The sequence below is a fragment of the Labrus mixtus genome, chromosome 23 (assembly GCF_963584025.1).
Source record: "Labrus mixtus chromosome 23, fLabMix1.1, whole genome shotgun sequence".
Classification (NCBI taxonomy): domain Eukaryota; kingdom Metazoa; phylum Chordata; class Actinopteri; order Labriformes; family Labridae; genus Labrus; species Labrus mixtus.
Window position 1 is genome coordinate 9073934 of NC_083634.1, and position 13915 is coordinate 9087848.

At 41.2% G+C, this 13915-nt stretch overlaps 2 protein-coding genes across 4 annotated transcripts in view; both read right to left on the minus strand.

Moving 5' to 3' along the window:
• Positions 1-549: 549 nt before the first annotated feature.
• On the minus strand, positions 550-4007 carry LOC132958225 (transmembrane protein 272-like). 2 transcript variants are annotated; one of them, XR_009666737.1, is made up of 6 exons: positions 3901-3961; positions 1718-1811; positions 1558-1608; positions 1268-1474; positions 740-1007; positions 550-650 (listed from the first exon to the last, which is right to left on the minus strand). XR_009666737.1 is itself a non-coding variant. In XM_061030932.1 (5 exons), the coding sequence occupies exons 2-5, from the start codon at positions 1779-1781 to the stop codon at positions 799-801; spliced, it is 531 nt and encodes a 176-aa protein (XP_060886915.1). In that variant the 5' UTR covers positions 1782-1811; positions 3901-4007; the 3' UTR covers positions 550-798. The 2 variants fall into 2 exon arrangements, 1 of the variants encoding a protein (XP_060886915.1); XM_061030932.1 differs by having other exon boundaries at positions 550-1007; positions 3901-4007.
• Positions 4008-5686: 1679 nt separating this feature from the next.
• The window catches only part of LOC132958249 (calpain-5-like), a 10492-nt gene continuing 2263 nt past the window's right edge, over positions 5687-13915 (minus strand). The window contains exons 2-13 of one of the 2 annotated variants that reach the window (XM_061030966.1): positions 13220-13389; positions 11422-11553; positions 11113-11324; positions 9896-10088; positions 9619-9812; positions 9220-9297; positions 8550-8970; positions 8351-8473; positions 8056-8252; positions 7340-7458; positions 7050-7186; positions 5687-6945 (exon numbers count right to left, since the gene is read on the minus strand). In XM_061030966.1, coding sequence (XP_060886949.1) covers positions 6769-6945; positions 7050-7186; positions 7340-7458; positions 8056-8252; positions 8351-8473; positions 8550-8970; positions 9220-9297; positions 9619-9812; positions 9896-10088; positions 11113-11324; positions 11422-11553; positions 13220-13384 — 2148 coding nt within the window. In that variant the 5' untranslated portion in view covers positions 13385-13389 and the 3' untranslated portion in view covers positions 5687-6768. Of the gene's footprint in view, positions 6946-7049; positions 7190-7339; positions 7459-8055; positions 8253-8350; positions 8474-8549; positions 8971-9219; positions 9298-9618; positions 9813-9895; positions 10089-11112; positions 11325-11421; positions 11554-13219; positions 13390-13915 lie in introns of both variants that reach the window. The other variant, XM_061030965.1, reaches the window with a different exon arrangement.

The window sequence follows — 13915 nt, forward strand, 5'->3', positions numbered from 1 at the left end:
ACCTTCCTAAAGGGGGGCCTAATCTGACAGCACTCACTCTTGTTGCCCTGCTGAGCGATGCATGCATGATGGCTGTGGAAAAAAAAAACAGTTTGTTAATGAAAGTCAACAGAGCAAAAAAAAAGAAGAGGATAATTATCTGCCTACAGGAGAGAAAAAAGAAAGAGCAACAAAAAACAGGAGGGCCTCTCTTTTTCCACAAACTTTCCGTTTGTGTGGATTTGGCGCCCTCCTGTGGACAGAAGTATGTAGTTCTTAATCTTTTTAACTCACAGGATGCTCATTTTAGCACAGGCAGCTGCTCACCTCATATTCTCCTTCAAAGGAACATGTAGACTAACCAAAGCCTTAAATAACAACTTTGTTCTCTTAATCTTTTTCTCCCCTTGCATGTGGCAAACATACTGCATAGCAATTGTAAAATGTGGAATATTATTGGTTGAATAAGAGTCTGACCAAAACATTTTTTATATAGATGTTTTAATTGTCTGTTTTCTATTTGACTTTAAAACATCATTGATTGTATTTCATTCTATATATATTTCTATATAAAGTATCTTTCTGCACAAATATAAGTGGTAACTAAAATTATTTCACACACATAATTATTATATCTTATACTATAAGTCAAGTTTAAGCCTGTTTACTGGCTTAACATGTAAACAACGAGTGTTTGTACACAGACTGGAAAGGCGGCGAGAGAAACTTCTGCAGAGGTAGCGAAGACTCAGCATCAAACATCAACGCGTGGGCCCCGACGAGCCGCTTCCTGTCGCCTTCGCTCTTTTGTTTCTGTCCCTACACGTCGTCGTCGGGGTCAGCTCGGCCGCACAGGAACATGCAGCCGAGGACGCAGCACCCGCCGATCAGGAAGGCGGCGAGCAGGATGTAGACCAGGGTGGTGGTCCAGAAGGCAAACAGGTATAGAGTTTTATTACAATAGGAACCTATATCTGTGGAGTTCTTGGCGTAGTTGGGCTGGTAGATGGAGTAGATCCACACATTACCTGGAGGGAAAAACACAGACATGGTGGTATTTTATGTTAATATGTTTCAGAAAGTATCAGCAGGGAGGTTACATGTAAAGAGTCCAATTCACAGACACTCAATAAACCGGGTATTCTTATCTGACTTTATCATGTTGATGTAAGAAATCCTTCTCTATCTATCCCTTCATTTCTGTGGATACAGTATATCTTCATTATCTCTGGCCCGCTCTTTTTTATTCTAAGAGAGAATCAATCAGGCTGCAGCGGCTCAAACTCACCAGCGATAAACCAGCAGAAGAGGAAGAAGGAGCTCAGAGAGTTCCAGGCGGTGCAGACTCGACTGAGCGGGTTCGTGGTCCCATCTTTGGGCTCCTGAGCGCAGGGCAGGCACGACAGCACGGACAGCACCAGACCGAAGACCCCCACCACGATCAGATAGATGGGGATGTAGTGCTGCCGCGGACAGTCATCCAGGTGTACCGCACCTGAAGGAGAACATCAGATTTGTGGTTTCACATGAAAATACTCTTAAAACGTCTGTAGGTCTAAACGTGCATCAATCACTCACCGATTGCAATCTGAGCGATGGGCATGACACAGAGGAACAACTTTGAACATCCTGACAGAACAAAGAAAACATGTTGAACCAATGGGGACTTTCTCTTCCTCTATGCAGCTTAAACAAACAGGACTGAGTGAGTGTGACTCTCATTGTCAGTTAGTCTCACCTAGGATGAGTGGGGGGGGTTGAGGAGGTCTGCGGATGTGTTGAACAAGTCTGCTGTTTGACATTCTATAGCAGGACTGTAGAAGGACTTTAACCTTAAGAAGAAGACGACACAGACGTGGTTAAAGACATGACGACAGCTCAACATTCTTTTATATATAAACTGATGATTGAAGTTCACACAATATTCAAAGATCTTCTCCCAACATGTTTTTCTTATTCATGGAGGAAACTTTTTTTCATAGAAGACTGTGTTTAAATTAAAATAAGCCTTAAATTAATCACAAGTTAATAATCATTTACCATGAATCGGTTACTACCTTTATAATTTAACTGTATTTATTCATTTTTTATTTGGATCCCTATTAGCTCCAATAACAGGCAAAGTACAAGTCAAGAGATGAGTGCCTTTTTAAGCAAACATGTCGACATTTTCTGTTTTGGTTTTTTTTTTCAAAAATGTTCAGCTCCAAAAAATGTGTCATTTACACTCAGGGGAAATCATTCTTCATTTATTAGAAAACAGTCAGTAGAAGAACTTGTTCTGATAATAAACATGTTTAAATAGACAGGAAAATATATCAGCTTCCAAAATAAGAGAGGTTCTGTCATCTGCAGGTAATCTTGAGAGTGTGCTGACAATATAACAAGAGTAAGGATAAAGATTCAGCTCAGTTCTAGTTTAAAGGCTAATAATAACTAAACAAATTGTGATCGGAAAATAGCACCGAACAATTCCCCAAAGCCACAGATGAAGTCATCTAGTTGCCAATGTTATCACAAACACTCAGACTTACATTCAGCCCTCCAGGCCAGAACCAGGAAGTATGTGACATTCTTCCTTTGGGGACTGGTACGTCACTACTTACAACATAGGAGACAAAAATGTAGCCTTACAAGCTTTTTTGGTTCCAAATAGAGCTGAATCATTTTGATTAAGCCCCCAGTGATGATTCAGCTTCTGTGTTGGGCTAGAGTCTACAAAGTAAAATAATCAGAGGTGTGGAGTTGAACTTTTTGACCGACCCCTCCTCCTCTCATTGAGGCTATAACCATTAACCTACATATCATTACAACTAGTCTCTTTCTAACTTCAATTAATGACATCCGCAACTGGAAAGAGTCAGTTAATTCATGCATGATTCCTCTTGATTGTCTATTTCTTTCAGAGGAATAAAAGTACTATTGAAACCTTTCACCCAAATAGTTTACTGTGTCAAGCTCAGGCTGAAAAACCATGATGACATCATCACGGTTTTATTTATTTATTTACATTAGAGCCACATGAGACATTTCCAAATCCTTTTCCGAGGTTATTGTTAAGGATTACATTGTGTGTAATGTGTGTAGTTTTCCATGAAAGAAAGTTTCCTGTTGGAATACTTATTTTGCATTAAACAATAAGCCGAATATATTTTGAGTTTTTAAAAACCCACGTATGAAGCACAAACAGCACAAACATGCTGCTCCTTATTCGCTTGATTTAATCATGGGTCAGGGCCCTTCACTCATCCCTGCCTAGATTCAATTTAGTTCAAATGCCATGAAACTGACTGAAAACATGAAAACAGACACAGTTGACACAGTTATTGTTCACACACAAACAGTGTGCTATTTTTTACGACTGTGATTAACACACTCTTTCATTTACTGCAAAGAGGTTTGACTGCATTCCCATCAAAGCCAGTTTGACCAATTTGACAGGAACACGAGCAACAAGAAACTACATGTACACACAATAACTTGTGAAAAGACCACAGAAAAGGGACGTTTAGAAAGAACAAAATACACAAAATCTGTGTAGCCTAAATGAATACTAGAACTGATCAATTGCTTCAATTAAGTGGGGGTAAGTGGGGGTATACCTGCGACTTTAAAGACTTTCTACTTTGGGAAAGCAAAATTAGAATGTTTAATGATTGAACAAACCCTCAGTCATAATAAACAGGGTAAAAAAACAAACCAGAAGAGATTACAGGTAACCACAGCCTTTAAGTTGTAAGAGTTCCCGACGCTGGCGCCCCGCCCCGCTGACGCACCCACGTAAAGTCAACATCTGCTCGCAAAAGCTGTGCTTCGTTAAACAAATAAAACAGCAACAACAAAAAAAAAAAGTAACCACAGAAGACAGAAATGAGATGTTTGAAAAGTCACAGCTTCCAATGATATCCCCCTTTCGCTTACCTGAAGTTTTCTCTCCCCGTGCCTGCTGCTGTGACTCTGGGCTGCTGACAGTCAGCCGCTCCTTCAGGAGGTGCCAAACCTCCACCTCTCGCGAGTGCGCATGCTCAGAACAAGCGTTCACGCTATCTCCTGAAAGGTACAGTAACTGACGGCAGCTTGTCAGGGCAGCAGAACTACTCTGTAGAAACACTTTTTGCTCTTTTGGGAAAAGCAAAAGTCATGCATGCATTACTTAAATTCAAAAAATATTATTATGAAATACTTAAAGTTTCAAAAGAAAAAATACACACTATGTAGAGCGGCCCATTAAACATGTACTATTTAATTCTTATTATAGGCCTCCATTATATAAACAATAATTTATTATAACAGCTAGCGAAAGTGGAGCTAATTTCTTAGCCTACTCTTTGCACTGCAAAGTAGTTTTTACCATAGACTATAAAAAGTAAGTTTTTACAAAGTCAGCTTTATACCATTTACACTACAACATAATGCTGATTATACTTTTTATTATTCATTTGATTCAACTAAAGTTATCGAAGGAAAACAAGGGGGAACACAAAGTTTCAGAGAATGTAAACACTTAAGATAAGTAAAAGTACCTTTTAGGGTTGACTGTCCATGAAGCCCTAATTTACATAAACCTCTCAATTTGAATAGTGTAACACATGTTCAATGTTCAGTTCTTCCCAACCCGGGGGATTGTCTCAGGTTTGCTTTCCCCCCTTTTCTTTTGAGATAATGCATGTTTCCAGTTGAAGACATCTGAAAACCCTCTGAACAGGTCGTCTCATAAGTCTCACAAGTCAAAATAATGTGAAAGCTTTGACACACAGTCAATTGCAGGTCACAAAAAAGATACGTACTGATTAAGCTTTTCACACTTATTACATTTGAATATTTAAGTGTGTGATTCAGCATTGAGACACAATGTCTTATCTTTGACTTTAAACAGTGTTGAAGGCTCTGAGTCTACATTGTGAACAGCTAGCTACGCAGCAGTTAGAAACTCCTTTTGGAGTTCCATAAAGCCGACCGCGTTTGACAGTTTTAACACAGGTGATGGTAGTTTATAATCCTTCATTTGAAAAGCAGCAGTCAGATGTTACAGGCTCAGACTCGTGATAAACAAATACTTTCAAATGAGGAGAGATAATGGTTAATAGAGCAGTCACTTATTTTCTTTTCTGTGTATAGTTTGCACTTTAAAAGAGCGAGGACACAAGCTGGAGTGGATATGAGCTGTATTAATGTTGCAGTAAAGTTCTGTATCTCCATAAATAAGGTATTTTGCAAAAGAAATCAAATAGTTTGTGCTCGTTTCCTAAGTGAATTTTATTTAGGACCAACACCATATCTCAAAATAAAACATTTGGGATAGCATCACCTTGTGGGGAACATCTGGGATTGTATCTTATATCTAAAGATATGACGCCATCTAAAGTTCTTAAATTGAATAAAGAATTGTTCAGGAATGTGAAGAAATCTCTTGTAGCTGAATGATGACGTGAAAGAGCTAAATATTACAATTATAACAACAATTGAAAAGCCCCAAAATAAACAGATAAATAGACTATAATGAGTATTTATTTCAAGTCATGATTACGAAATATAAAAAGGAAAGTTACATCAATAAACGTTTCTTTAAACATAATTGCAAAAGTTATTTTTTCATGTAGATTCAAGAATACAAGCAGGGGCGTGTCCAGACTTTTTCAACTGGGGTGGCCCAAAAGAGACTCAGACTTATGCAGGGCTGGCCTGAAGTCTGCGTGCACAAAGAGCAGCAGTTTTAAGGTCTTCTTAGCTCAAGTCTTCAGGTACTCATAAATAAGATGCATGACAAAAGTCACAATTTAAAGTTCTTAAAAACATGCAACCAACTGTCTACATTTTCCTGTGTTATGAAATAGAAGTGGTAAATGGACTTGAGCTTGTAGAGCGCTTTTCTAGTCTCTTGACTACTCAAAGGGATTTTACACCGCAGGTCACACCTACACATTCACACACTGATGGCAGAGGCTGTTATGTAAAGTGACCATCAATATTAACTAATCCTATTCATACACATTCACACGCTGCAGCTGAAGCAGATTGGGGTTAAGTGCCTTGCCCAAGGACACATCTGACATGTTGCTGCAGGAGCTGGGAATCGAACCCCCGAACTACTGGTTGAGAGATGACCCACTCTACCGCTGAGCCACAGCTGTGGAGGGTATTTCTCTACCATTTAAAATATTTACAAAAAAAGGTGCTACATGTAAAAGTAAAGAAACTTCTAGCAGCCTGTTTAACCAAAGCCAGTATAATTTCATTTTTACCTAAGTCCCGCCCCTGCAAGTCAAAAAGCCAATCATTGTTTCGAGGTGGCACCTGGGGTGGCCATCTAGATTTCAAGGGGGGCCCATGCCACCCCTGGATACCCCTCTGGACACACCCCTGCATACAAGTAACATTAATAATCATTAAAAGCACAATGTAAAGAACAAGTATCGTATAATTTAAAGGAACACAACTCCAGCAGTAAGTGAAAACATTAGACAACAGATCTGATCTTAAAATGATTACACACAAAACAATATGTAATTTGGCAGCAGTTTGACTGACTTTTTCTGACTGCTGATGTCAGAAAAGATGTGCACCTGTTTATCTGACCAGCAGATCACCACTAAATATTGTTTGAATAAAATAAAGTTAATTTACTCCATTTCAAACTGCCCTGAGATTTATTTCTTCCAGTTTTAGTGTAAAGAAGCAGCACCTTTGTTGTTCATATTCCTAGGAACACACTTTTCACGAGTGTAGTGTTTGTCCTGTATCATTTGAAAGCACCTGAGAGGACTGCATAGTGACCACGTATTTTATTTGTCATAAGTCTGTGAGGCAGACGCTGGAGGACGTCTCAACATAAACACACCCTCTGTGTCCTGAACGTGATTGGCCGCCTCGTAGATCGACCACGTGGCTCCGACTTTTCTCAGACTCGGCCGTCTTGAGCCGAGCTCCGCCGAGCACCGAGTCCCACAGCAGACCTCGGCTCCATAACTGCCCACAACAAGACACAGAATGAGTCTGACTGTGTGACTTTGTGTGTGTGTGTGTGTGTGTGTGTGTGTGTGTGTAGTAGAGGAAACATAAATGTGTCAAACCTCTATAGAGATGTGTGTGTTTGGGCGTCTCCTGTAGAAGATGGCTCTGAGGTTGAATTCGGGGTTTCCCTCTGCCTTGAAAACTCGTGTTCGTATGGCGTCATTCTCACAGCGCACAACAGCATAAACATCAGGAGCTGCTGAGCATAAGACACAACGCAATGCATTTTTAATCAAGAAACAAGGGCATCATATCTTGGAAGTGGGTAATCATCAATCATTTATCTATTTAAACTGACTATGTGAAAGAGGAGCCATGTGATAATGGATGTGAAGCTGCACCAGCCCACCTGACTGTTTGGGATAGTTGATTCCAGTTGCCCTGCGGAGATGGACTGTGGTCACCACTGAGGGTTGAGGTAGAAAACAATGGAAGACGGAGGGAGATGGCAAGTCCTCCTTTAGTTCCCTACACAGAAAAAAAAGAAAAATATCCCAAAATGAGTTACCAGAAGGTAAAAGAGGATCGAAATCCGATGAGCTTCAGAAACTGTTTGCCCGTATCACACATGCACATTTGGGCCTATTACACTTATATTGGTACTTTGGTAAAGTTGTAGTGCCAAGCAGGGCTGGGAACCTTTGGGGTGTCTCACTATTCGATTCAATTGTGATTCTTGGGGTCACGATTCGATTCAGAATCCATTTTCGATTCAAAACGATTCTGGATTCATGGCCCCATGGTTTCAGGGTCTATTTATGATTTAGTACATACTTCAGGATCTACTCCAGTCATCTGCGTGACTGCCTGAATATCTTGTTGCTCCATTTGGCATTTAATGTTCTGGCATGTAAAAAAAAAAAAGATTTTTAGGAAGTTGTGAATCGATTTTAAATCTTAGAAGAGAAGAATCTCGATTTTTACATAAATAGTTTTTTTTTTGCCAACTTGCAGTGCATCAGTGCAACACTGCAAAAATGGCGCATAGAAACTTGAAAGAGTGTATTTTCCATTCCAGTTTTTTTTCTTTCTTGCGCTCTAAAATCAGTCAGCTCAAACATACACCTGAGTCGTGTGCATGAATGGGAGAAGAGACGTAGCAGGAAGCGTCCAGTGGTTCCTGGCAAGAAGGTGGTGGGCAGCACGACGTAGCCACCGGGAGCCAGGGTCCCCCTCAGCGTCACACTGCGGGAGTCCATGTAGACGGAGCTGGCTGCCTGCTCCACCACACACTGCACCCTGCTGCTGCGGTTCACCTCCACCTGAGACACAACAAAGGCATGGACAGTGATTTGTGTGTTGTGTGTCTGTGGAAACTGCTTGTATTGTGTGTTCACATTTCGGTTTTTAATCTGCTCACCTTTAGCACCTCAAAGCCAATAGGCAGGTTTTCTCCTCCTCCATCCTTCCTCCATATCCTCCTGTCCTCCTGCTGCAGACAGATCAGCATCTCCTCCTCTTTGCCTGTCACCTCAAACATGAACTAGAGAGCAAGAAATCATTTTCAGAAATTAAAACAATGATCCCACAATGCATTCAAATTTCCTCTTGAGTTGTACCTGTGGATTGTGCAGGAAAGTGTCCCTGTGGTTGATGCATCCTCCACATCGACTCCTCTTATCCACCTGTGCCTCCCACCCTCCCTCCTCTCCTCCATCATCCTCCTCTCTCGCTTTCTTCACTGCCATGTCTCGTCTCTCTCTCTTCCCACCCTGCTGCTGACTCTCCCCGAGCCTGGCCTCTTTCCTGTTCCCTCGCTGTTTGGTCCCTCCAGGTTCGGCGCGGCTCTTCCCCAGACTCTGCTGGTGGCTGACGTGGAGGACGGCAGGTTGGAGGTTTGTTGAGGAAACGGGAGCAAGAGCCCACTCCCCGTAGCAGCGCACTTCTCTCCAGTGAGAGCGCGGCCACAGCAGAGTCCTCTCCACCAGCCGGCAAACAACGACATCTGTGAAGTAGTGACAGAAATCCTGGAAATCCATCCTGAGGAGCAGAAGAGACCATTTAAAGGAGAGTAACAAACATCAGGTATAGATTTTTTTCCCTCCTATTTTTATTGTACACTTTGGTATAATTTAATTTTTTGGATCAGCTCACAGGGTCTGGATTTATTGTCTTGTTTTTTTTTGCTCCTTCCTATTTATTATTGTAGCCGACACCAGAAACAAAAGCAGCTACTTTACTGGAAGTTATTGGATATACTAACAAATATTATAGATTAAAGAAAAATACCAGAACTCCCCAACGTCCCGAACAATAAGCCCCGTCTTCTCCCTCTCCGCCCGACTCATCTGCTGCCACTGCTGCGACCTGCGGGGGGGAAGTCAAGGACAATGATGTCAGAACTAGCTGGAAGTAATGCCAAGCTACATATTGCAAATGTCATATAAAAACAGAAGTTGTGCTTTAACTTCTGGAAAACTTTAAAGGTCCATGTTGGAAGCTTTCTCATTCCTTAAAAATGTAAATGGCAGATGTCAGCTCGTAAAAAAAAAAAAAAAAAAAAAAAATACAACACTGCTGTAAAATCTTAGAAAATGTCCCAAAAAGAGTCGTCAGTGGAGGTTTTGCTCCCACTGCTCCTGCAAACTTTTTAAATGTACTCAGCAGATGAAGAGGAGAGACCATCACCCCTGACTCCAGGCACCCGTCCAGTCTGTGGTCCCCCACGGGTTCCTCATGCGCACCATGAAGAGTCGACACACCTCGCCATTCTTCTGCAGCGTCTCCCCCAGCCTCACTTTTCTCACCGCTGTGATCCCGTAGGCGTGTCCTCTCACCAGACCGCAATCCAGCACTGACTCCACCGACTCCCCCTCTGCCGGCTGAAGAATAGATCGAATACACTCGATTAAGATCTTCGCTGCAACATTTCTAACGTGTCATTGCATTTCTGTGGTAGTCCTACCCGTATGGAGCAGGTGATGAGGGCTTTGCGTTCGTGTGCTTTAGCCAGAGTCTGGAAGAACGCCCTCCTCTGCTCGCAGTGCCGTGTGAGGGCCTCTCGGTCCAGACTCAGGGGCTCCGAAACCCCTCCAGTGAAGTCGATCAGAGCCTCGGCCGTGTTTCCTCCCTCCAGGGCCTCATAGCAACCGTTCAGCCTAAAGAGCAACCATTTAGACATGCTGAGGGATTGATGGATTCTCCAGCTTCCATGTTTTCCAAGGAAAAAGTAGAACTTCATGATATTTGAAGTTCAATTCTGAATGAGAATGTATTCTCTAAGTGGTGGCACATGTGGTTATGAAGATGTTAATCTAAGAGGTTCGAAAAAAGGTGATAAATGGATGATATAGTGTTCCAGGAATTGGCAATGGTCGTTGCATAGATATTGGTAAGCTGCTATGTGATTGCTATACTTTCAGGGGCTGGTAAGGCTATTTTTGGTTGTTGTTGAATTTTTGTCTGAACCCTTACACTGGACAAGACCATCAATTGGATACAACTTCAATGTTAAAGACCAGTGGGGTTATTTACATCTAGGTTAATATTTTGATAATGAGTGTTTTTAAAAATAACTTACCATGGAAATCACAGTCGTTGTAAGGTTAGGGAAAATATTGTGGCAATGGTAAATAAACTAGGGGTAGGTTTTGGGTATCTCTAACTTGTGCAGGCTGAGGGATAGGAATAAGATAAGTTAAGATGAACTGATTCCCCATTGGGGGAAATTAAGGGGAGATAGCCATGCTTGCATATTCTTGGGTAAACGTGGGTTCAGGTTTAGGGGCGATGGGCTAGGGAAAGATTATGTTCAGGTTTTGAAGAAGAGTAAAAAGATTTAGCTTTCATCAACACAACTTTGGGACTTTCCTAAAGCTTCGAAATAAAGGAACCATTGGTCATTGGGATTGCTTCTTATCTTTATTCCAAAAAGAAGTGTAGAACGATGTAACTTTGGGCATTTCTGTCCCTGCTAGGAAGTACTGTGTTTCTGTAGTTTTTTAATACTTGTGGCACAGGATGACAAAACATGAAGTAGAAGAGAGAAGAGATTGAGTGTTGCCAGTAGTAGCAGTTTCAGTTTCCATAGAGACAACTCTTCTCACTATCTTCTAGTGTAGAAGATCTATCAGACTCCATTGCCATCACTTTCAGGGTTCAGTATTTGCCGAGGCGACTCACTTTGCGTAGGCCTTCTCCAACAGGGCGCTCCAAAACTCCCGAGGTGTAGCCGAGCGGCAGAAGAGCAGCGCTCCATCCCTGCTGACAGGCAGGCGGTCGTCCACAACGACATCCAACCACCTGCCGAGGCGCCAGAACCGGAAATGAAAGATCCCCGCGTACAGGTTGAGGTTCTTTGGATTCCACTCCTGATCCATGTGGTCAGGGATCACCTGAGGAGGAGGGGGATGAAGCCACAAAGATAGAGACAAGGAGCTAAAGAAGGCAGGAAGAAAGAAAGGACAACAGGAAGGAAGAAAAATACATCACCTTCTTCCACAGGGACGGCTCTGATGCTAAGCAGGAAATGGCAGCGACCATCCAGCAGTTACCCAGACTGCCTTGGTGCAGGTCACGAGTGCTGATGCCATCGACAAACAGACGGGGGTCCTTACAGATCTCCTAATGTGTAAGCACAAGAAAAAAGAAGATACATAAATATCGTTTTTCTAGATTACATTAAATACATTTGATTTTTTTCTTTCAAAATAAAATATAGATAGACTAAAGAGAAGTTGTGGGCCAAAAATCTGAAACAATGAGCTGAAAGAAGCTAAAAAAAAAAAGCAATCCAGACTCTTAGTAAGGTTGTTCACATCTGAAATGGAGAATATGTTTTGAGGGAAATTGAATACGAAACCAAATAACCTTTTCTGACAAAACATCATTATGTAGTGGTTTTAAACCAGTAAATGAGTGGTTCTGAAAACCCAAACAATGAGCTACAGGCTTTAAATAAACTGTGTTGAATAACTGCAGCAGTCAGTAATGACACAGTGTTTTATGAGTCCTTCGAGCTGATTCAGGGTGTCAGCGCTCCGCTGAGGAGACAGATCCTGTGTAGTGTGGACCTGTTGATCTCCGTTTGGACAGGGTCACGTAACGGAAGAAGTGCTGCTGGACACACACACACACACACACACACACACACACACACACACACACTCAGGGAAATACACACTTAGTGGTCCTTAACTCATTAAATGCAACTGTAGAAGAGATATAAACCTGCCTTGTGATCATATCAAGTTCATAACTAGAAGAAGGCCACCTGGATAGAGAAGTTTGTGTGTGTGTGTGTGTGTGTGTGTGTGTGTGTGTGTGTGTGTGTGTGTGTGTGTGTGTATGTTTGTCACTCTATCATCCAACTCCCTGTTGATACACACTTTAAATATCTAGGAGCTCATAACCATTAACCCTTTCTCTTCAGCCCGAAGTCAGATAATTAACTGCCAGCAAGTTATCACATAAAAAGCTCCAATTTCCAAATTTGTTGCCAAAATAAAAGCATTCTTTCAAAATAAAATGTCTTGAATTGAGTTGTTTATTAAAAAGTCCCTTAAATATTACCAAAAGACTTATCAATATTTATCAATGTTTGTCAAAGGATTATCCGGTTGTTCATTTTTGGCCACGTTTTTGAACCAATTAACAATTAGCTATTTTAATATTATAACAGATGTATTATTGTCCCTATTGTTTTTGTAATACTTGATTTATGTGACTGTATGACAAAGTAATATATTTAAATTTGAAAGGGTGTTCAACAAGCCTTGCAACTAGGTTAACAAGTCAGAAATGTGAAGGTTATTCCATGACAAAACTGATCAAATTGACAGAAAACACTAACACACATGTTCATTTTGATTCCCCTTGTAATCTCTTGTATGTATGTTTAGACAATAAGTAATTGTCCTTGCCTTTGACCTCGTCTTCATAACCTCCATTAAAGGCCATTTGGCTTGCTGTTTATTCTTATGCACAGATACACCCATCTCAACACTGTTCTAAAAACACCTGGGCTATAAAAAATTGCCTTTACAAATAGTGTGTGTGAATACTAACACACAGTTATAGAGCGGTCCATCAGCCACCCGCTCACTGAAGGTTAAAGTTTCACTGCCTGATGCCTCGCTTTTAATAGCAAGAGCTTTAATTAACATAATCTGGTGGTAATGCAACATACTGAGCCTACATTAGAAGAAGCTTGCTTGGAAATACATATATTTTTAGAATGACTCTTTGCAGTGGTGCGAACAATGTGGATAATACTTTTATGCAGACTCACCCTGGGCCTCCTCCAGGTCAGACCCAGCGGGGGCTCCCTCTTATAGAAGAGGGACTGAGCGGTGGTGGGGAACAGAGGATCTTTGAAGAGCGCACCTCGACGCAGGCAGGCTCGCCTCAGTTTGTGGAAGTTTTGACCCTGAAAACTGTGCACTCGTTCAGGCATCGTGACTGGAGAGAAGAAGAAAATGGAAACATTAATATTTCATAGGGGAATGCCCACTTAGTCATACACAGGGTAGCATTGGCATCATATTTCTTTCTACATGATTATGAAACAAACATAATACCTGATATGACTTGTATTTTTTAAGATTAGAGGCTTTTAAAACTAATGCTAGTAACAGAAAGGCCTTCAGCACAACAACAAAAAGGTAGTTTGGGGGTATTGGCAAGTCTGCTAGTCCATCCTACTGTTAGCTTCATTTATTAGCCTCCCCCAAAAAACAGAATGGTATCTTCCTCCCCAAAATAGTGATCTACAAACTTATAATAGGCCTATATATGATGGCGGCCACTTGCAAATACAAAATCAAAGGTTAAAATTGATTTTATGTAAATTATATTAAGCTAGAATGTTGTGAACGCAGAATACAACAAGAGCTAGCAGAGACTTTTTGCCAAAGCTAGCAAAATGTCAGCAGTGTTTTTTCATCACTCATAATAGGGCGTAGGACTTTATTGTTATTTATTACAT

Bases quoted from the DNA above. Each gene is read 5' to 3' on its own strand.
- LOC132958225 (XM_061030932.1), bottom strand. From the start codon at position 1,781: ATGTCAAACAGCAGACTTGTTCAACACATCCGCAGACCTCCTCAACCC. The intron at 1,609-1,717 runs GTGAGACTAACT...TTGTTCTGTCAG, and splicing joins ACCCCCCCCACTCATCCTAG to GATGTTCAAAGTTGTTCCTC. The intron at 1,008-1,267 runs GTGAGTTTGAGC...TTTTCCCTCCAG, and splicing joins CTTCTGCTGGTTTATCGCTG to GTAATGTGTGGATCTACTCC.